The sequence below is a fragment of the Canis lupus genome, chromosome 34 (genome assembly GCF_011100685.1).
Source record: "Canis lupus familiaris isolate Mischka breed German Shepherd chromosome 34, alternate assembly UU_Cfam_GSD_1.0, whole genome shotgun sequence".
NCBI lineage: Eukaryota > Metazoa > Chordata > Mammalia > Carnivora > Canidae > Canis > Canis lupus.
In genome coordinates, this window is record NC_049255.1 from 3,218,480 (window position 1) to 3,241,977 (window position 23,498).

General features: G+C 43.3%; 1 protein-coding gene across 9 annotated transcripts in view; it reads left to right on the forward strand.

The window, feature by feature from the left end:
• Positions 1-23,498, forward strand: part of CTNND2 (catenin delta 2) — a 913,511-nt gene that overhangs the window by 529,166 nt on the left and 360,847 nt on the right. For all 9 annotated transcript variants that reach the window (XM_038583305.1, XM_038583308.1, XM_038583306.1 and 6 more), the window contains one exon: positions 15,381-15,575. In XM_038583305.1, the coding sequence (XP_038439233.1) occupies positions 15,381-15,575 (195 nt within the window). The remainder of the gene's footprint in view (positions 1-15,380; positions 15,576-23,498) is intronic.

The following is a 23,498-nucleotide window of genomic DNA, read 5'->3' on the forward strand; positions in this document are numbered from 1 at the left end:
AGTCCAGGCTATTTTATAGATCAGCACATAATAAATACAGTCTCTCCCGTGTGCTGCGTCTGGCATCCTGCACCCCAATGTCCGATCCCTGCACATTGACCTCCTCCCGCTTCCACCAGCAAAGTGATCGTTCTGTCAGCCGTTTGGCCTCCAGCGTTCTGGAACCTCACTTTATAGGCAGGGACCTCACATCCAGGTGGCCGCATGGAAGCCCAGTCTCCAAGCTTGCCCTCCGAGAGGGTGGGGACTAACTGTCTTCAGCAGACCTCCTCTGAACCTGTCGCCTGCTGCCTCTCTCTTCCCAGGGTTCAGGATGCACAGAAGTGATGATCAGACATCCTTCGTGAAGTCGCTCTCAGACTCATATCTGATTCTGTCCACTTTATGTCCACACCAAACTTGCATCAGGGAGACAGTCATTTTAACATCCCATTACAGTAAGTTGGTGGCTGGATCTGGAACTAAGAGTTTGGGATATTAAGTGGCCCCGAAGACCTAGCTGGTGTCTTTTTTGCTGATCCACAGAAACTAATACCTCCCCTGCCCTTCCTACCACACGGCGACCTTGCTAGTTAAAATGGGGCAAACAGTTCTTTTTTGTACTTTTGTAGTAAAGTGGCAACTTATGTAGAAATCTATCAAAGCTTTTCCAATATCACTTACACTACATGATTTTGATCATGCTTTAACTGAACTAGGAAAATGTAAATTAAAAATGAAAACGTATCTTAGTGATTCAAGATGGCCTACTCTGTCCACGCATTTGCCTCCCCTCTGTCCAGAGCCTTGGAAGAATAAAGTACAGAATTACAATGGGTAAGCCATAAAAGAGACAAGAACACAGAGGCCAGCGGGTGAGTCTCATCAAAAGCAAGCCGTAAATCTTCTAGAAAGCGAAGTAGATAGGAGTGATGAGCAATTAAAATGTAGAAGTTTCTCCCAACAATCTGCTCTGTCGGCATGGTGGAGGTGGACTGGCTGTCTTCAGTGAATTCTTGGACCCGCTCAATTGTCAGAATTGAGCTGGGGTTTAGAGAGAGACATGAGGCTAATGATAGAAGCTTCATGGGAAGTTGGTGCTTGACACACGTTAAGTCAACTTCTTCCTCCCTCCTATCAAGATGGCGACCCCGTAGCCAGTGCTTACTCCAGGGTGAAGAACAGGAGTGGTCTCCTGAAGAAACTGAGAAAGTTGTTCCCGAACAAACAGAGAAAGGTAGACTCAGGTTTGCCTGCTGGTGACCTAGACAAAGTTTATATCACACAGGCATGTGGGTGGTACGCTGGAAGGGGGGTCGGGCTGCCCTTCACCCTCTCATGCTCAAGAAGAATGCCAGCCCATAGGCCCCACCCTCCCCATCATAAAGTCTAACTCAGGGACGTTTAGTGGAAAATACTTCCATTTATGTTGTATTAGGAGAAACTACTGCCAGGTTTTTCTTTCTCAAATATGATAAATTAGTAGGGATTACTGAGGAATTGGGGAGAATTAGTGTCATGAAAGAAAATAGAAAAATGAACTGTATCTCAGAAAAAACATAATTTACAGAATAAAAGAGATTAAAGGAAACAAGGAAAAACTTTAAGATCAGTATTGAAAAGGATTTAAGAAGATCTTGTGTTTATTAAATAAGAAGTGGGTGATACATGAGAGGATCAAAGAACAAGAAAATCTTTATAGGATGTAAAAATATCACTACCCATATAAAAAATCTGATAGAACGACTGGGAAATACTCAGAAGATAGCCGTATAGGGAAGGAGATAGAAACTCTGAGAATAATGCAATAATAATGCATACAAGACACGCCCAAGAGATCTAACACATTATTGGAGCCCCAGAAAGGGAATGGAGGGGAAGCAAGACCAAAGAAGCAATACGGCACAATTCCTCAGACCTGAGGGACCTGTACCTTTAAAGGAAATGCCTCCATGCCCAGAATAGGACATTTCCACATTCTACATCATGAAATTTCAAAGCACCAACATAAAAGACTCTCAGACCACTGGAGAGAAATAAAACAGATGCCACCTGACTTGCAGTAGCAATCCTGGGGAGTAAACAACAATCAAGTGGTGTGCTCACAAAGTTCTGGGGAGAGTTCTTATTTACCTCAAATCTATACCTAGTCAAATTATCCATATAAAGGCAGAGTCAGATAGCAAGTCAGTCTTGCTAGTACTGACAAAATTGATTTCCTATGCCCCCTTTCCTAGAAAGTTACAGCACTTGGCAGATGCATCCCGGGTAAGGGCATAAAACAGGAGGAAAACATGGTACCCAGGAAACTGTGTATACCAACCGGTAAGATGGTGCAGAGAAGTCTCCGGGCAGGGGGGAAGATGACTGGGCAGTAAGCTAACAAACAAGGAAAAGTGGGACCCAACACATAAATGTTGACAGTAGTGAATGTTGTCCTAAGTCCCAAAGACTCTGGCTAATTATAATATCTAAGGGATGAACAAGTAAAAGAATGAGTAAGAATAGTGAGTTTAATTGCAGATGAAGAAAAAAGAATTATTCCTGCATTGCTTTGAGTTCACAAATACAAAAGGCAGTGGATAAGAGCATGGTTGAGGCCAGATGTGGGTGCATCAGTTACTAGCTTGGTTCTATCAGATACTTGCTCAATTACCTTAGACAGTCAAGTTTAATTCAACAAGGATTTACTGAGTATCTGTTCTGTGCAGGTCTTCCTCTAGGTGATAGATACACACCTGTAAACAAGACAGGCCCAGGCCCCTGTCCTCTTGGAGGTATGGTCTAATGCGGGTAGGTTATTCTATAGTAAGAAGAGCCATAGGGAGAAAGAGTAAGGGAAGTAGGGATGTCAGAAGGTGGGGCAACCGAGAAGCTCCCCATGATAGGGTGTCTTGAGCAAACCCTTGAAGCAAGGAGGTAGGAAGTATGTGCATATCTGGGGAACATGGGCCCAGGCAGAGGAAATAGCCAGTGCAAGGGTTCTGAGGTGAAATCATTTTTGGCCCATTTGGGGAACAAAATGGACCTTCTCTGAGGTTGTGTATCCTATAGTGGGGATAATAATACTGTGACAATTGTACAAGTCATTACAAAGACCATATGAGACTGAGATCCTTCCTATCAATTGTTTATCAGCACGCCCACGCTCGAAGGGCTCAGTAAATTTTAACTGCAGTTACTGTGGAGAATCATGGCATCCAACCATGCTTTACTGGAATGTCAGGTGTAAATAAGATGGAAATGATAACCCCAGGGGTCTTGTTTGACTGGAAGGAGGGTGGGAGTGCCATTAGTTGTGAAGCAGCTTATAATACTACATAGTTGTGATATGAGCTATGAGAGAGGACCAAGGGCTGGAGCATCCCAAAGGGGAGGCACATCCAGATGGGAAGATCAGGAAACAATTCTTGGCGGAGGCAGCCTCTGAGGTTGGGTTTAACAAAACACAGCTGTGACAGGTGCCGATTGGAGAAGACACGTACAGCTTGGGAGGGTCAGCTTCCACGTTAGTTATGAATTAGCCGTCCCCCAGTGCTGTGAGTCCTAGTGGCTTTACGGTCAAGCTGGGGGCACTGAGGGTGTACTGGTTGCACATAGTCCAGCGTCTGCTCTCCTGAATTCACTCAGAGGAGGTATGACATTTGGGAGACACTGGGGAGCTAGTGACCATTTTCCTGAGTAAGGATTTTTTTATCCCACTTTAAGAAAAAAAAAGGGGGGGTCACGAGACATTTTTTGGAAGCATAAAATCTCTGGAAGACCCTGCAAGCTTCTTTTCACTTGGGGTTCAGGATCCCAGAAGCCTGTGCACAACTATTTGAGATATTAGAGATTGGAAGCAGGGTGAGGGTGTGCGAGAAGTGTGAAGGGAAGTGGGTACAAATGGGACCAGTCCTGCCTTTTCCCCCGAAATGAACCAAGTCGCAGGCAAGTCCCTTTTCCCTCTTTGAGAAATAGCCCAGGTAATGTGCAGCCAGGTGTTTTGCTGGTCCCCAACACCGAGAATCCGTCCTGCTCCTCGGTGCTGGAGGTCAGCTGGTGGCAGGTGGACACAGTCTACCTGGAAACTGCTCTTACACCTAACATGACATAAGGGAAGGAAACGACGGAGGGCGAGGACACAGATGGAGACACACACGGCAATTAGGTGTGGAAGCCAGAAGGCAGATGCACCGTGTGCCGTGGTGCTGCCAGGGCCTCGGCCGCCCGACTCTGTCCTCTGCACCAGGTCCCCGCACGCAGCCCTGGGGACACCTGGCCGTGGGTCTCTGTCCCACCAGGCTGTGGGTCTCTCCTGCTCTTCAGGCTCTGCGCTACCCAACTTAACATCAACAGGGCATCTGAGGTACAATATTCCTGGGTCTGTTTGCACTGATTGCTCTTTTTAGGCCATAGGGGTAGTTAATCTGAGCAAACAGGCATCTGTGCTTGCCACTCACTTTCCACGTGAGCGTTGGCTCAAGAGAGCCTGTTAACTGAGATCTCTACCTTAAGTATGATGCCTTTAAATATTTATTTTCTTTTTATCTAAGCAACAGGGATTATGTGTGGGCCAGCTATTTTAGTAGATGTACAAATAACCTTAAATAACTAATAACTTAAAATCTCTCAAAATGCAGTCAATTTACAACCAAGGCTGCATCAAAATCCCTCCTGATGCTGTATCTAACCAAAGTGCATTTTGTAGTTTTTAAAAATTTTTTCATATATTTACTTCATATATATGTTATAATACATACAGTTTTTGCTTATTATATGTATTATAACTATGACAAAAATTACTATACACTTACATATGTATATATACATATGTATATAATTTTGCATTTCTTGTGGAATAACTAATGTGAAATATCCAAAATCTCTAAAGGCTAATCCCAAATGGGTCTTTATGTATTTATTGTGGCACCGTGAACTGCCAAAGAACTGATTTTGATATGAAGCAGAAAGTATCTTAAATTATCTTGCAATCCAGGCAGGCAGAGCATTTGAATAGAGGGCATATGGGCTTCCTGAGGGAAGCTAGTGAGACCCCTGTATATTTCAGAAATCCTCACCAAGCACCTTCTAATAGGTACTCAACAAATATATTTTTTAAGATTTTATTTAAAAATAGGGATCTCTGGGTGGATCAACGGTTTAGCACCTGCCTTCGGCTCAGGGGGTGATCCCGGAGTCCCGGGCAGGGAGCCTGCTTCTCCCTCTCCCTGTGTCCCTGCCTCTCTCTGTGTTTCTCATGAATGAATAAATAAAAATCCTCAAAAAAGAAAAAGATTTTATTTAAAAATAAAATCTATGCCCCACATGGGGCTCAAACTTGCTACCCCAAGTTCGAGAATCACATGCTCTACCGGCCAGGCACCCTTCAACAAATATTTTTGACTGACTACTGTAAAGCTAGTTATGGGTGCAAGTGTTACATCCCATTGATAACTGGAAATCATCCTTAACATAGAAAGAGGAACACAGAGAGATACCAGGTTCTCCCCAGAATGAGTGAACCATTCAAAACTTACCAACATGAGATGCCCGGGTGGCTCAGAGGTTGAGCGTCTGCCTCCAGCTCAGGGCCTGATCCCTGGATCCAGGACCAAGTCCCACATCAGGCTCCTTGCATGGGGCCTGCTTCTCCCTCTGCCTGTGTCTCTGACTCTCTCTCTGTGTCTTTCATGAATAAATAAATAAAATCTTAAAAAAAAAAAAAAAAAAACCTTACCAACAGTTACCAGAGAGATTTGGTTCAATGAATATTGAACCACCTGTAAGATCAAATGTCTACTTCCTCACTTCTGAGTTTCCCAGTTCTTGGGAAAGTGGCTTCCTGTGATTTTTAGGTTTTGGTTGCAGCATTAACAGAGGCAAGGACAGCAGTCCGTGGAATGCCACAGGCTCACCTATAGAGCTAGCTAGCAGCTCTTTGTGTGTAGCTCTAGAGAAGAGATCACAAAAACAGATAATGCCTATTCTGTGGTGCCTATTCTGTGGTATTCTGTATACTGAGGACCTGCCCAGAATCCTGTAGGTAGAGACTTGGCAGCAAAGAAAACCATTAATTATTTTGATTGAGTGGGTTTTACTGGTCCCTCAAATTTCTGCTTGCTACGTAAATATCTTCAAAAGACCTGATAGTGTTGAATTTTCCACCCGGGCTTCCTAGATGGTGCCTGGGCACACGAGTGTTATGCTATTACAGAGGTCCTATGGCCATTCTGAACCTCAAATGATGTCTGCATTTCCTGATGTTTCTGACTTGGGCCTTTGAGCTCTCATAGAATGGATTAATACTGCGATAAAGTAAAAACTCCCTTACAAGATAAGCTTCATTTTAATGACTAATGCAGAAAAGGAAAGTCTGTATATGTTTCTCTTTAGAATGAAGAAAATGTACACACACACGTACCCAGTCAGGTCTTGTGCTCAGCTGGTTAGAAGCATATAATACTACAGTCCCCTCCATGGCTGAGCCAATTAGTTGGCTATTGTTGACATGACCACAAAAGCCCCCTTCACCTTGACAGCCTTCTAGCAAATATGTAGTATTTGTTTTGCTCTACAAGAGTCAACACAGATCGATTTCTATACTGGAAAAGCATCACCTGAATCACTGTCAAGCTATACAAATTGGTAGTTTAGTAGTAACTTCTCTGATTAAAGAGAATGGTTGGATGAAAACTGGGATGGGGGAATCGTAACTATACATAGGTCCCATCAGAGGTGCTTTGTATGAGGGAATTAATGTTTTAATAAATGTAACTGGTATATAAATGATAGTTATGCATATGTAATGTAGTTACTAATTGGATTCTAAAACACAAATACAGTTATTAAGGCCTTTAAGCATAAAAGAATCAAGGAAAAATTTTAATCCTCCTCAAGGCTGTTTATTACACAACATAATGTCTCTTCTCAAACTCCTTTTTTATATGCTGAATATTATGTCGAGTAAAATGATGAAAGTTTTATAAAGTGTTGATACAAGGAATTTATAAAATGTAAATATAGAGCATGAGTAATCTATGAAGCAGTTTACTTGCCATTTTTCCCCCATAAATTATATCAAAAGTCAGTGGTATCTTCTGAAATTATCACCAGAGCCTCTCTGTGGGTGTTAGTAGGATATATAAAGGAGTAGGGAAGTGATATGGAGAGAATACATTTTAATTTTGCATTATAAAAGCTAAATAATTTCTAAAAAGGAATTTGTACAGCCTATCTATGGTATAGCTAAGACAGTCTGATTTTTTTTAAAAAGGCCTGTGTTTGAGATGCAAACCATCTTTAGTTCAGGTATATTGTGAAATTATTTGAACCACCTAATGAAGGAAACTACTTAAGTCCACTTTTGTCTGATAAAGCCTTTCTCCTGTCTATACTTTGAGAATTTCATCTGTGCCCTTTGATGGGCACATACAACAAAAATGAAAACTCAGCTTCAGTTACGAGATTTCTGGTCCTTTGAGCCAAAGTTTGTCCAGCTTTGCATCTCAACAAAAAAAAGATGCGTCCGGAGCACCTTGTTCTGGCTTCTCTCCATGGAAGTATCCATAATTATCCATAGTAATTAGGTCCTGAAGCCAGACCACAGATGTACTGTTCGTGTATTGCACTGATGGGGTATTGAGAAGCAGCTGTCGAGAAATAAAATGACACTCTGTGAATTTTATCTGCCTTGTTGATAGAGAAGAGTATCTGTGTGAATATGAGATTGGCCATTAAAAACTCTGGTAAGTGACTAATTAATAAAGCACCAAATCATAGATTGTTCAGCATACTAGTTAATTAGGACAATAAGATAGTGGAGAGCCTGGCTCCTGGTTCATTCTACCCAGAACACGGCTGCCAAAAGCTCTCAGGGTGGAGAAATGGGGTTAGACGCAAATTTTAAGCAGGAGCCCCCTCCTGGGTAAAAATTAACATTCACAGATTAAACTTGTTTACAAGTTAATGTCAAAAGACTTTAATTACAAGTCTGATCACATTATGTTGCCCTTTTTACAGATATTACAATTCCTCCCTGCTAATTTCTTATCTGCCCAGTGTCAGCTGAGAAGGCTGGTGGTGTCCGGATTGAGTGTTTCAAGGAGTCATTCTATCAGCTTCTTCGGGACTCTCATTTGAATGGTTGTGGTTACACTGATGTTCTTTTCAGAAAGATTCCTAAGTGTTCACAGAATATGTGATTATCACTTCAAGGCCCCCACCCTCACCTGAAGTGGAAAGTCAGGCAACCCTCAGCCCAAATGTCCCTTCCCAGAACTCACACTGGGTCCAACCCAAACACATTGTCTGGAGACCCACAGAACTGTGAGAAATGGGAAAAGCAGGAAGTGCCTTGCAGTCTAGGCATGTAAGCAGTCTGTGAACTTGGGGCGGGCGGGGGGCGGGGGGCGGTCTTCCCAAACAGGAGGTTAATTGCAGAGCAGTATTTAGCACACCTCAGACAAAACTGTCTTATACTCTTTCTATCCTCAAAGGTATTGCTGCCTCCCTGCAAAGTTCAGAAACTACACCTCCCTCCAAGAAACACCTCCCCACCGCCACATTCAAGAATGGATATTTCCATTTCCAATGAATGTTTTAAATCTCTAGCCTTAGGGGTTCTGCTGAGGACCAAATCTTGACATGTACTCCTCAAGACCGCAAATCTACCAGGCCTGAACGTAACCATCCAGAGCTAGATACCTTCTTAGGGACATCTAAGGAGTGGTTGAGCTCTTCTGCTCCCTTGGGCCCATCCCCTCAGGCCCTAACACAGTAGTCTAGAGTGGCCTCCAGCATCAATACTATGAACAAGGCTTCTAGGTGAACACCATGTACGTGCTCCCATAGCGAAGAAGCACCGAGCTGAGCCCTTATATAGGTGTGTGCTTATGGCAATGCTGGGAACCTAGATACCTGCTTCCCCAGAATCCACCATGAAGCATAGCCATAGCAGCAAAAACAGTCTAGTCCACCCGTATCCAAAAAGTCTGCCCTACATAGGACAGATGGGTTTTTTTTCCCCTAGGAGTTAGCCTACTCACAAAGGCTTTTACGTGCCTTTTAGCGTCTGGGCCTCAGCCACCTAAAGCTAAGATCAGCCACCTTGCAGCAGCCCACATTGGCCAAGACAGCCCATGGCAGTCAGTACGATGCCCCCATGTGCTGGCCAGCACAGCCACATGCTGAAGCCAGGTTCCGGTGCGCCCTCTGGGACCCCATTAGCATGGTCAACATCTGGCTACACCCTTAGCCTACACATTTGTTGAGGCACTCATGTCTGCTTAATACGGCAGGGAGAAATAAGGAATCAGTGTGTCTGTCTCCAGGGCTTCAGAAGGATGCTAAAGTTGAAGTCCTCTGGCAACCAAGGTATGTGCCCATAGCTAAATCAGTATGTCCTGGCTTCTCAGAGGAGGGTCTGCAGTCCAGCAACACCAGCATTGGCAGAAAACTTGTGAAAAATGAGCAGAGCCTCAGCACCCCCCACCCCTACTTACTGAGTCAGAACTGAAATTTTAATCAGGGGGCTCATGCTGATGGCATTTGGAGAAGCCCTCACATACATGGATTGTTCATTTGGAGCTACTCTTTACCTACCCTGAGATAAACCAAAAGCAGATAACAAGGACAGGTACCAAACCACCATTTACCTAGTGTGTTTCACTAGCAGTAGTGCCATCTTTGACAAGTGTGTTTCCACAGTGGATAGTACACCATTCACTTCACTGCAGACACAGAGGCCACACATGCTTTTAACTGCAAATAAGCAGAGAAAAGGTCCATCCTAAGAATGCAAAGCTCTCAGACTCCCCATTACTCATTGTACCCTGTTACCACTGTCTCATTACTTTCCACATGCCTGCCTGTCATGAAAGGAATTGAAAAAGAGAAGCCTGTTTTTCTAACAGCTTGGGAAGAAATGGTTAGAAAATCCAAGAATGAGGGACACCTGCTATTATAGGAGACAAAATCCCATGGGCACACTTATTGTTGCTTCCTGACCAAGTGATTTTCACTTTTAAATTATTCTCAGTGGAAAGTATTTGAGTCCCAATAGATTACAGTATTCATTTGGTAAAAGGTGTGGTGAGGTTTCATAATTACATTAAGTTGTATTGGAGAGCTCATCATAAAGTTACAGGAACAAATCCTGTGTTTTTTTTTTTTTAATTTTTTTATTTATTTATGATAGTCACAGAGAGAGAGAGAGAGGCAGAGACACAGGCAGAGGGAGAAGCAGGCTCCATGCACCGGGAGCCCGACGTGGGATTCGATCCCGGGTCTCCAGGATCGCGCCCTGGGCCAAAGGCAGGCGCCAAACCACTGCGCCACCCAGGGATCCCAAATCCTGTGTTTTGTACCTTGTCAGAGACTGCATGAGCATTCAAGTTATTTGTGATAGCGGTGAAGTTACCATAATATATAAAAATCTAGGACTTATGAAGTAGGTGAAACAGGAGGGCATTTTCTAAAGCTTTCCAAAATAGACTTTACATAGAACCATCTTATATCATCAGATGGCCCTCTTACATTGAAATTATTAGACTACAATGCAGATTTTGTCATTGGATTTATATGAATTAAGAGTCTCCCTTCTGGGATGCCTGGGTGGCTCAGCGGTTGAACGGCTGCCTTCAGCTCAGGGCATGATCCTGAGTCCCGGGATCGAGTCCCACATCAGGCTCCTTGCGAGGAGCCTGCTTATCCCCCTGCCTGTGTCTCTGCCTCTCTCTGTGTGTCTCTCATAAATAAATAAAATCTTAAGAAAAAAAAGAGTCTCCCTTCCAAACATCAGTCTGAACTATGGCTCATAGCCTGTATAGGAAATATGTTCATGTATTTTAACATTTACAACAACATGAGATAAGATGTCAAACTAATTCAGTGAATTAATGATCATTTGCAAATGGTATTTAGCACATGGACTCGACTCAAGATACTTAGGAAATCCTTTTGGGGTCCTTTAAAAACTGAAATTACCTTGTGAATAAGCATAGGAGCAGGAGGTAGATTTTGGAATTTTGATTTGAGTCAAAAGCAAAAACCAAGAATTAAACAAGTAAGTCTTTATTATGGCAAGGTATTCCTTAGCTCTAAGATGTAATATGTGTATCTTTCAGCAATTTGCTTAGCAATATTTATGATATAATATGGTTAACCAAAACTGTTTTTGTTTCTAAAAGTGTTTATTTGTTGATATCATTTTTCCCTTTTGAGTTTAATGACAAATATCAAGCCAGAAATTTTAAGAGGTTCAAAATCCACAGAATAACTCTTCCAAAGCCATAGACTGTCACAGAGCGCAGGCTCCCTACCTGCATGGGCCGTGCTGGCTGGCCACGGCGCTCAGTGATGTCAGCATATCACTGAGCCCTGAAATCAGGACTAAGCAAAGGAAAAAGTGCTGTGGGAATTTGCGAGGGGAAATTCTATGCCAGAAACCACAGTTCTCTTTGGAAGTTTTCTTCTGCCCTTCCAAGATGTAGTTCCACTACTAAACATCAGTGAAGGAACTAGATTCACAATTTTTAAGAAACCTGAATTCCTAGATTTTACTTTGGACTTCTCATCATAGCACGGGGAGTTCATAGCTCTTCTTGAGCACAGTTCTTTATCTCAGAAATGAAAACACTGTTTCTGTCACCTGTTCACACACACACTGAGTCAGCTTGCTCTGGCCCACTGACCTCTGTGTCATTTAGGTCTTCATTTTTCTCCTTCTGTTTCTTTGCTTCTGGGCATTTGAAGCTGGCTCCCAGATTTGAAGAGCAGATCAATGGCAGTGTGTGCTTAAGAACCTAATATTAATATATCCAAATGAAAACACACCAACATTTATTTCTTTGCAAAAGCAAGTGAATTCACAGTAAAGGGTCATCAATTATATAGTATAGAAATAAAAGAATGCAAATGATCCCAACAAAAACCTGTCTGGTAAAGTAATTGACATAATATACTAATAAATTCTATTATTTGAAGAAAACAAGAAATGACAGATTGAATGTTGCAACACATTAGATATTTGTCTCTTTCTTTTAAATATGCCTATCTCCTCTCTCCATATTTTTCCTAAAATAATGGTCTCTCAGTGTGATCTCAGTAAAATCCTGAGGTGAAGTGTTGCCCATTAAACACACATTACCTCTCCCTGCTCAGATGGACCAAGTCTGAATCTTTTAGTGTTGTGTCCAGCAATCAGCCTTTCAGAGAGTTCCTCAGATGATTCTTAAGAAAGCAAATGAAAATTTGAGAATTAACCATGTTCTGAGGAATAAAAATCCAAAGGCTGAGTGTGTGTTGTGTGTGTGTGTGTATGTGTGTTTGAGCTAAATCTTCGGTTGTAGAGCTCTCATGAACTTCTTTTATGTGTGATCGTCCATTGAATATTCCAAATGCCTTTAATAAAAATGTGGTTGCTGGGATTGTGAAATTTTGAGTTAAAAAGAAAATCTGTTCAGTTCTTACATCCAGTTGGAGTCTGAACTCATAAAGAGCCCATACACGAACTGTGTTTCTTTTTAAAGACTATGGATTAAGTAGGTCGTCATAAAATCACTTCTATAAAGATCATGAATTGAATGAGGGCCTTTGCTCTTCTTGCCGCTGGTTCCCTCTGAGACAGTAGATCTTCCTCCAGTATGGCTCTTTGAAGTTTTCTGCTGAAATGCCAGATAAGCCAAAAGAGCTTTCTTGACCACCTTATCGAAACAGTATTTTCCTACCAACACTTTGCTCTCCCCTTAACCCTACTTCACTTTTCTTCAGTACCTTTATCTCTGTATGTGCTTGAATATGATGACTTCTTTTCAAGGCCAGGGACCTTGTTTGCCTTCAGCACCCTAGTGTCCTCAATTTCTTGAAGTTGCCCAGACAGCCAGTAAATACGTGTTGAATGAATTAATCTGTTGATTAGTAAGAATTAGCTGGTGCATATAAACAACACATATAAAACTCAGCATGTAGAAATTTATTTGCATATCACTCTAGAAATGATAAATTTATAAATGATAAATAAATTATATTATAAATGATAAATTTATAAATGATAAATGATAAATAAATTATATTTCTGGTCAGATGAAAACAGTGCCTGCTGGACTGACCCAAAGAAGGTGTGATGTGGAGGAATGAGACCAGCCCTCTCAGCGTTATGATCATTGCCCATGTCAAGGGCTCCTGCAGATCTGTTGCTGGCTTCCTCCTGGATTAGCAAATGTTTGTTAGCATTGATTTGTAGGTTTAATTTAAGGATTGGACCTCTTCTTGGACATTAAGTCCTCTTGGACTTAATTCATTGCTTCGATCTTTGCAATCATCCTTTAAAAATCAACACTAAGGTAGACTTTAAGATTCTTGCTCCTTGCCTAGGGCGCTTGGTCACTAATGTCTGATTCACAGCTCTAATCCAGATTTCCTCATGTGCAGTTAATGCTTGTAATAAAATATTTTCACATGGCCCTCAGATCTTGTCACCATTCAGAAGATCATCAGGTCCTCTTGTTGCTCGCTGTTGGGTGTTTTTAGAGACATAGAATCAAGGAATGGTGATAAAGTTACAACTCTAAATCTACCAGTGATGGATAACTTTATTTAACTCTACAACATTTGGATATGACTATTTCCTTGCTTTTACATTTGTAAGTCTTTGGCAATATTATCAAAGCCTCCAGAAGAAGGAAGAATTGACAGCAGGAACTCAAGGCAGAGCATACTTAAATATATTCCTGGAAAATATGAACATGAGATAATATTCAGTGTGATGTTGGCATTTGATAAATCAGATGCAATGAACCTAATTATGCAAAACAGTTATTTTGAATCTATCATTCATCTGAACGCCATCTAAATCAGAATTTATTTAATTACTAGCAAAGGGAAAGGTAAGGAACTTGTTTGCTCTATTCCTTCCCTTTCCTCAAAACATTCAGTAATTTTTATTAACGCTGAATTCATAGAATCCCCAGCACTGTCTCAATCATCCAGAAATGTTCCTTTTGTTAATTTAAATTTAAAACAGCCTGCATAAAAGATGCCAGTAAAACATGTATTTAACGGCCAGCAATTTCAGAACATTTGAATGGATTTTTCTTCAAAGATTCTAGATGAGAATATGAAAATCTTTGGGGTTACCTGAGCATTGAGGCCCTGAACGTTGAAAATTTGGGCTCTAAAGGAGCCACCAGGGAAAGCCTTGGACCAGCAGACAGAGTTGCCCACAAACACCACCCAAACTCTGTTGCCTAGACTGGAATGGAGAGCTCCAAATTCGGGCTATTTAGAGACAATAGACAGTTAAATCCCAGCACACCACGTGAATCTTAGCTTTGAAGATTTAGCTGAAGGATCTTTCCTCAAAGCAGCTGTTTTCCACTCACCATCATAGCTAACCATCTCTCCTGCTGCCCCACACCCTTCCTTGTCCTGCGGTGTCCTCCACCCCATCTGCCCCAGTGGAGGTGATTCTCCCGGCATGTGGGCGCCTATGATTCTGACCATACCTCCGGGGGAATATGGGCTCTTAATCAACATCTTCTCTTCTGTGTGTCATCAGCCCCTTGGCCCTCACAGAATGCTCTTTGCTCACAACTGCAGAGGTTCCCCGGTCCACAGCAGGGGCTCCCCGGTCCACAGCAGCACTTCAAAGCAACACCTCTCCCAATGCACTGCAGCCAAAGGACACAGATAAGGAGTTACAGATACTGCAAAGCGAGTGACACAGAGCCTCAACTTATAAATTAAACCAGTGAGGGCCGTTTGTACCTCTTTCAGAAGAAGGGAAACTAAATGCAGGTGCTTCAATCTGGAGGGTAGGAGGAGGAGGGTAGCCTGAAACCCAATTTCTTTAAAATCTGCTTCTCTTGGAAATTTAGGCTTATAGGTTGTAAGTTGGTTCTAAGACCAAACATTTTGGTTCATTCATTGTCCAGGAAAAAACTGCTGATGAGAATCCCGCTTCACTTTTCAGGAACACCATCAAGATGGCTTGCCAGCAGGGCTTTTCATTTGCTTATCATTTTAAATAATCATTCCTGCTGCAAAATTTTAAGGTGCGGGGACTGGGGGATAATAAGAGGTTTCTGGGTCTGACTTGTCTGTCTGATTCCTTTAGTGAGGAAGCCGGCCACGTTTGTTCGGCTGAGAGAACTGATGTCTTGCTGGCCCTGTGCGGGGTGAATTTATCTCAGAATCATGATCATCCTTACAGGGAGATCAGGTTTGGGAGCAGAGCGAGGCAGCTGGGTGATGCCGATAAGCCGATTAGCTCGACATATTGCTGCCATTTCATGTTACTCATTTGATTTTCTGCAGATTTCAACATGTCTGTGCAAAAAAACCAAATTCAAATATGGCTTTGATAAAACAAGTTCTGTTTGAATGTCGGTTGGGTCTTAATGTCGCCTGCTGATTTCTTCCAGCTGGGTCCCGGGCGTCGTACAGCAGCCAGCATGGCCACCTGGGCCCCGAGCTGCGGGCCCTGCAGTCCCCAGAGCACCACATAGACCCCATCTACGAGGACCGCGTCTATCAGAAGCCCCCCATGAGGAGTCTCAGCCAGAGCCAGGGGGACCCTCTGCCGCCAGCACACAGTGGCACCTACCGCCAGAGCACAGGTGTGTATCCAGGACCGCCAGAGCAGGTGGGCGTGCGCGGACCTCATGAGAGGGCCGTGTATGTGCGTGTGTGAGAGTGTGTGTGTGTGTGTGTGTGTGTGTGAGTGTGGGCATCCATCCAGGTCCTCTGCTCACAAGCATCGTGGCCTGCTTCTGTCATCGGTGTCTGTGATGCTAATGAGAGAAGCCAAGTAGGACTTGTTTAGCCACCTGAGGATATTTTAAATGAAAGAACTTCAATGGGTGTCATAAGTTTCTTTGGTCTAACAGGCAAATTGAAAGAAGGAGTGCTAATTTTCTGTATGTCATCATTAACATATGTACTGAACATAAGTACTCCCTACAAAGCATTGTCTTTATACAGGACTTAAAAGGCATGTGCCTAATACGGGTGAGTGTTCTGTAATGATAGCCTACCTATTTGGCAAGCTTAGGGTTCACATATTTACTAAGAAAAGAAGCATACCTTGCAGGGCAAACTGAGAATTTACTTCATAAACACTATGAGGTTGAATCATATGAAAACTATTATTTAAAGGTCGAATATCGACAGTTGCATATGACTCAATCAACCGTAGGGCTCTTCTGGATTAAATATATATTTTGAATTGAACACAGCCTCAGGCTGCAATGAAGAAAGGCAAGTGTTTTCCAGAATATGTTGCCATTTGCAAAATAACTGATCACATGTCCTGATTAAATGTGCTAGAGAGCATTCATCTAACTACAAAATTGATATAATTAAGATGTGGAGAACTACACTTATTATAAAGCCTCCCATTGCTAAGTAAACTTAGAAAATATCATGCTGCTGGTTTGCACACAGCAGAGCCCTGTCCTTCCATTCAAATCATCCATGCTACCCCCAAGCAGGGCTTGAGGCGTGGGAAAACTGAAGCCCTTGTCCAGAGCTTGGCACGCAAGGCCCTGCATCTCAGATCGTGGTAACTTCCAGTTACCACAAAGTAGAACACAGCAATTTTGTTAACTGCATTATGATACTAAATTACACGTTTTGGAATCCAGGCAAGCTAAGGTGCTTTTATGGTTGATTATTGATATTTATGTTTCAGGATTTCACTGCATCATAAGAAAGACACAAAATACTCTTTCTTTTATTTTTGACATCATAAATGCCATCTGATGTTAATAATACATATCTTGGTTTAGATGCAAAAGAATACCCATTTATTCTTCTGTCAGAATTCTCTCATCACCCTGCTAGAACCATTCCAGTCTGAGGCTGAGCTATTTTAATGTTGGTTGGTCACATAGTATTAACCGAGGTAATTTTATTTCCACGAACCCCTCATAAGAAACCATGATAATCTCTGTGATGTTCAGTATGTGATTTGCATAAACACTGACAACAAAAGGGATTATGTTGATTCTCTGTCCTGTATTCATAGGCTCTTAGAATTATCTTTTACTAATAAACTTCTGGGGGTTTCATACAAATTTATCTACAATAAGAAAAAAATACTTCATTCTTCTATGGCAGGTTAAAAACTATGGAAGATATTCACAATTAAGAAAACAAATTAAAACAAAACAAAACAAAACTGCTGTTTTCTCTTAAGCCAGGGGTCTGCAAACTCTAGCTATGGTTCAAATCCAGCTGGCCACCTATTTTAATACTGCTCATGAGCTAAATATAATTATTACATTTTTAAACGGTTTTTGATTAAAAGATGGATAATATTTTCTGATATGTAGAAGTGCTATGAAATCCAAATTTCAGTCTATAAATAAAGTTACTGGAATCCAGCTATGCCCATTTGTCCCCGTATCGTTTGTAGCTGCTTCCGTGCTGTAGCAGCTGACTGGAGTAGTGGCAGAGACCATCTGGTTGGTAAAGCTGAGAATGTTTGCTTTCTGGCTCTTTCTGGAAACGTTTGTGGACCCCTGCTCTAAGCCGTCAGTGGAGCGCCATGCTGCATGAAGGAACGAGGGTTTCAGCCCTTCCTGTGAGAGAAAGCAGCAGTGTCCTCTAAATGCATCAAAGAGGAAAGCCTGTTTGCCTGGGTTTTCTCACTAACAGTGTCAGAGAGCTGCTGAGGTTGTGACCTCCAGACGCCCCAGCCTGCCTTTTTTGAACTTGAGGCACTTTTGAGGAAATCTGCTGATTTATGCAACAATATGGAAATTCCCAGAAACGCCTGGATGGTCTCTTGGGATGAGAGGTGGGGAGAAGCCACCTCTCTCCAGCCCCTAAGTAAAGCCACAGGTTCTCTGCCCCCTGCACCTGCTCAGGTCACTCAGTGACCTACGCTGACTAAACGTAACATAAAATAACATTCTAAGCTGCTTTCCCATATCCAGGAGGTTATTTTTTGCATTGGTGTGGTACACACCCCACACTGGAGACCTCTGATGCAGAACTTTTAGAGATTTCCAGGGTCAGAGCAAATACGCCAATTTCTTGAGAGAAGAGGACAAGCTCTTATCGGGCCTGTTAGACGTGAAGTATTCAAGGGCCACTGACTTCTGGCTCATATGTGTGACTGAGGTGGTTTGAACAACCAGTCTCATGTCTCAGCCATTGAGTGGCAGGGCACTGGCTAGAGTTCCTCCAGTTTGGCCTCTCAGGCACTTCCAGATGATACTTCACGGAGGGTCTGCGAGGAGGATTGAAGGTCAGTTGCTCTTGTTCAAGGAGTCAACACTCAGGATGAAGACAAATGTACTTGCCTAAAACATTAAGGGAATTACTGGATAGTGCTGTACAGTCAAGCAGGTGAGACAGGAAGATAAAAGCATGTAGCGTGTCATAACTTTCAGGAATTGTTCTAAATTCTTTCAGTTTATTCTCAAATCTCAGAACCACCCCATAGAGGATCTGGTGATATGATGCTCACTCAGAATGCTGAGGCCCAGAGATGTTAAGTCACCTTCTCAAGGTTACACAGGTTGTATGGAACCAGTCTTGTAACCTTCACACCCAGGAGCTTTGCCCTGGGACCTGGACTCAAAACAGTCATCTTGGTTGAGACCCTATTTGTAAAAGCCATCATTTAAAAAGAAAAGACACACTCATCCATTTCCAACATGGGTTTTGTATCCTGTTAATCAGGTAGTATCTGTTGAAGACTTGCCATGTGCTAGATGCACTGGCAGGTCCACAGAATCTTCTGTCTACTTCTTGTCCTCAAGTGTGCTCCATTTCCTTTCACAATAGGACACAAACATACAGAAATTAACTGCTGGTGGAAGGCAATACCTTAAAGGTCAGAAAATTCCAGATACAACTGAAGACAGTGTATTAATAAAAACACTAAACAACACATGGTATCTTTTGCATTCCCAGATAACCTGTAACTCCTGATTATGTTAGACGAGATCCCTGGTAGCCCCCCAGCCCGGCTCAAGGCCAGCCGCCTTCCTCTGTTTCTCGGAAGGGAGCAGAGGCTTGGCAAGTGCGTGTTTGTCACGCGCGTCCCCCCTTGGCCATTCAGTGCTGCAGCCGTGCTCCCTGCTGGCTCTGGGCCCTGGACCCTGCTCTGGGGCCACTCTCCCCTCCCTGCCCGGGTGTGGCCCTGCGCTGACCCCATCCCTGCCCCTCCCTGCCCCAAACGCCACGAAGGCTTCCTGTGTTCTAGACTCTTCTGGAACCGAGAGATACAAAGGGAGATGACAGAGAAGATCAGGAAGCAGCCGTAGACATTGACGCTGAAACCCCTCAGAGCTTTGGAAATTTCCTCACCTGAGGCAGCAGGTGGGGCGGGAGGTCCTTAGCTTCCTGAGCTTGCCTCTTGGCCCCCGCCTGCCCCCTCTTGTCTCCTCGGCTGCCTTAGCCACCCGGCCCCAGGTCTTCCTGGGCAACTGCCCTCAACCTCAGACACCAACTCCCGTGAGGACCGCAGCCCACCTTTGGGTGCAGAGCGGCCCCTGGCTCGTACCGCGGCCTGACCCGCGCGGACTCGGTCCGTGTGTGCCCGCGGTGGGGACGCAGGGTGCCCCGAGCCGACGTGCCCCCCGCCCTGCTGCGGGCCGTGGGGGGCGCACCCACGAGGCTCCCCGCCCCGCCCCGCCCCGCCCCGCCCCGCCCCGCAGGAGCCCGTAGGCCTGTTCCGCGGAGCCGCTGCGTGGCCAGGGCCGCGCGGGGCGCGTGTCAGAGGCGGGCCTGTGCCCCCACGCCGACCCCCGGCCCCCGCCGCTCGGGCACTCGGCAGCAGGCTTCCCGGGTTGGGGCGCCCAGGAGCAGGGCGGGGACGGGGGCGGGAGGCCGCGCGCGCCTGCCCCCGGGCCCCGGCACCGTCCGCTCGTCCCCTCGTCCCCTCGTCCCCTCGCGGGCGCCGCGCGCGGCAGCCACCCCTGCCCCTGCAGCGGCCGGTGAGGACCGGGCACCCTCCGCGTGGCCTCCCGTGGGCGAGGGCCGGAACTGCGTGACCCGCGGGGCCGCGAGGCCAGTGCCCGCCTGCTCCTGCGGGACAGCAGCCCCGCGTCTGAGGCTTCCCTCCCCGCATGACGGAAATTTACAGAGGCGCACCTTTAAGTTAGGTGTCCGGTCTGAATAAAGCACACCTCTCATCTGGGATAAGGCTTGTCGAAACCAGAGCTTATGTAACAAGAGGCACAGCCAGTCAAGGCATCCACCGTCTTCACGGATTCGCTTATGATAAAGTCTATTAAGCAGAAACCAAGTAACACGAACTTTTACTTCAAACCCAAGCGTACCAATAACTGTCAGCTTAGGAGTCCTATGATTAACACAGATGCTGGACTGACGCTTCACCCCCACCACCCTCCAAACACATCTTTCTAAACTAATAGGAGTGGCCAGTGTCTGCTGTACAGAAAGTCACATGAAGGGATCCCTGGGTGGCGCAGCGGGTTAGCGCCTGCCTTTGGCCCAGGGCGCGATCCTGGAGACCCGGGATCGAATCCCACGTCGGGCTCCCGGTGCATGGAGCCTGCTTCTCCCTCTGCCTGTGTCTCTGCCTCTCTCTCTCTCTCTCTCTCTCTCTATGTGACTATCAAAAATAAAAAAAAAAAGAAAGTCACATGAAGTCACTTTTGGAAAAATGTGTTTCTAGGCGAGGGGAGAAAAGAAGCCTCCGTGATGAACGTGAGGAACGTGTCAGCTTGTAATAAAGAATGAATTATCATAGGTATGTTGCAAGGAAAAAATCTGCTAAATATCTTTGAGGCTGGCAAATACCACAACATAAAAAAGAGAAAAGAATGTGACAAAAATATTTGCATGTGTGGAGAAACTATTTTTAAGAAACTGAATTCTCTGCAGTAATGGCTAGTGCTTAATAAAGTTATAGAGGCATTTCATAGAACCTTCATGTTCATAAAATTTTATTACTGGTATTCAATAACATATAAATAATATTTTCAATTAAAATCATCATTGGAGTCCACAAAAAAGTGGAATATTAGCATTTATTACTTCTTAAATGCTCTTACTTCAAACTGTAAAAGTGATTGCTTCCATTAGAGCAAGTCGAATTAGATCTTCAATAACCTCTTGGTTATATTTTTAAACTTTTTTAAAAAGTCTAGAAAGTCAGGGGCATATCATTACCCAATTGGAAATGTTTAATGAACCCAATGATAAATATCATCTTAAAACCAAGAAGAGCTTCCAGATGCTTCCCTGTATCAAGTCACCTAAAGTGGCGTAAATAGAAAGTGGAATTGAGCTCAGCTAAAGGAAAGCAGGGTGTTTGCCAGTAGAAACAGGTCATTGCCAAATCCAGAAACACTAACATCCACACCAATAATAATTCTATTACTACTAAGGATCCTGCATTAATTCCTCTCCCCACAAAGGTGATAATAGATGAAGTTAATAGATTATGTTAATGATGAGCATTGAGTAATGTATAGAAGTGTCAAATCACTGTTTTGTACACCTGAACTCAAGCAGCTGTATGTGAACTATAGTAGAATTAAAATGAAAAAAAAAAAAAAAAAAGATTACGTTAAATTTACCCTGGAATTTTTTCCCAGTGAGTGTAGCATGGATCAGCCTGTGCAGAGTGCAGAAAATTGGAAGATCTTTACAATAATAATGCTGCTGGGAATATAGTGGGTTGAGTGCCAAAGGCTCCTCATCCCTAAAATAACAGAGTCAAAACCTCTTTAAGAGAATTCATGGCCACATTCTTGGACCTGTTGTTACCTAAGCCATCTTTCTTTTTTTTTTTTTTTAAGATTTTATTTATTTATTCATGAGAATACACAGAGAGGAGAGAGAGAGAGAGAGAGGCAGAGACACAGGCAGAGGGAGAAGCAGGCTCCACGCAGGGAGCCCGACGTGGGACTCCATCTCGGGTCTCCAGGATCAGGCCCTGGGCCAAAGGTGGCGCTAACCCACTGAGCCATCCGGGCTGCCCCCATCTTTACTTTCTGAGCTTGCAGAGGAGATACTATTTAATTAGCTTATTGTGTGCTTATTTGGTATTTATAGAACAAGCATAGTTTATGTTTTCATATTTCCCTATATACAAATATACAGAAAAGCAAAGATAAGTGTTTTTTTCTTTTTTGTGGAACTCTACTTTATATCCCGCCTCCATGTTTCCTCATGAGGCAGATTCCTAGATTTTATTCTGTTCTCTTTTTCTGATGTCAGTAAAGAATGGACGTAACCATCCATCGTCATCAAAATAGAATGTCTGATTAAAAGGGTCCTCTTCCCCTCCTTCAAAAAAATATAACACATAAAACATCTTACCACCACCACCCTTTGTACAGTAGACCTTTATTTGTGTAGCTGTAAAGAAAACAGATAATTTTGTGAACAGCGCAGATGTCAGGTGAAGTATCAAGTCAGCTGCTGAAGAGGCTGCTTTTAAAATCTCCCCAAAGAGACCAGCAGCATGGTTCGTTGAGCTCCAGGAGCTTATTGAGTGGAGAAGGGGCTGTTTGCAGAGCAGGTGAGGAGAGAGGGGAGTGTTTAAAGAGTTGACGAAGCGCCTTCCACCTTAATGTTTGCCATGGGAAGGTTCCATTGAATAGAGCCATCCTGCAAGGCAGGTGATGTGGCCAACTGAGCTCTAAAGCTCAAATAAGAGAAAATGTATAAGGACACATAAATTCAGGAAACGTGGTATTAAGAGAAACTCTTCACTAGTGCACCACCAGTATCCACTTATCCATACTAAAGGACAGCTATGGTTTGCATGAGCCATACTGAGGTCTTGACAGGCCAGGTACAGAGAGAGAATTTAATGTATAACATTGTCATTTTTCTATGTCACACTTAAGAAAATATAAGGCGTTGCATTGTTCCATAACCGATGGCTAATTGGAGATCTGTTAGATTCTCACACATTTTCTTAAAGACGATCACATGACCTACACTTGACTATAGTTTCGTTTTCTCCCCATTTGTATTGCTATTTTACATTATTGTCATTGCACTGATCAGCCTTGTTCCTTTTTTTTTTTTTTTTTTTTATCACTTGCCAGGACCAATTTGAATTCTAATTCTATTTTTGAAATTCTCATCAGACATCCTATTTATTGTGACCTCAAAGTCTAAACTGTAGATTCAGGAATGGTGCTTCTGAAAGACCATTTAGCAAGTGCCACAAATGCAATTGTGATTTTTCTAATGAGACCTTTTTGGAAGTTGTTCACCCATCTTGGATTTCAGAATCCACCTTCTTTTTTCTTAATATAGTGATATCAATGATCAAACTAAGATTCACAACATTTTAAAATTAAGGTAACTGCAGGTTGGTATCCCTATTCTTCAATTTTCTAGAAATGCACATTTTCTAGACATGAACATTTTTCTATGTAAAGAATTTTTCTCGATATTTTCTGCATATCCAAGTAAATTCAATTTAATGACAAGTGGTGTAAATTAGCACATCAATTTTTAACAACTTTTTCAATATAATATTCATACTATAAACCCATCCATCCTCTGTGCCTTTAGCACACATTTTCTTAATTTTAACC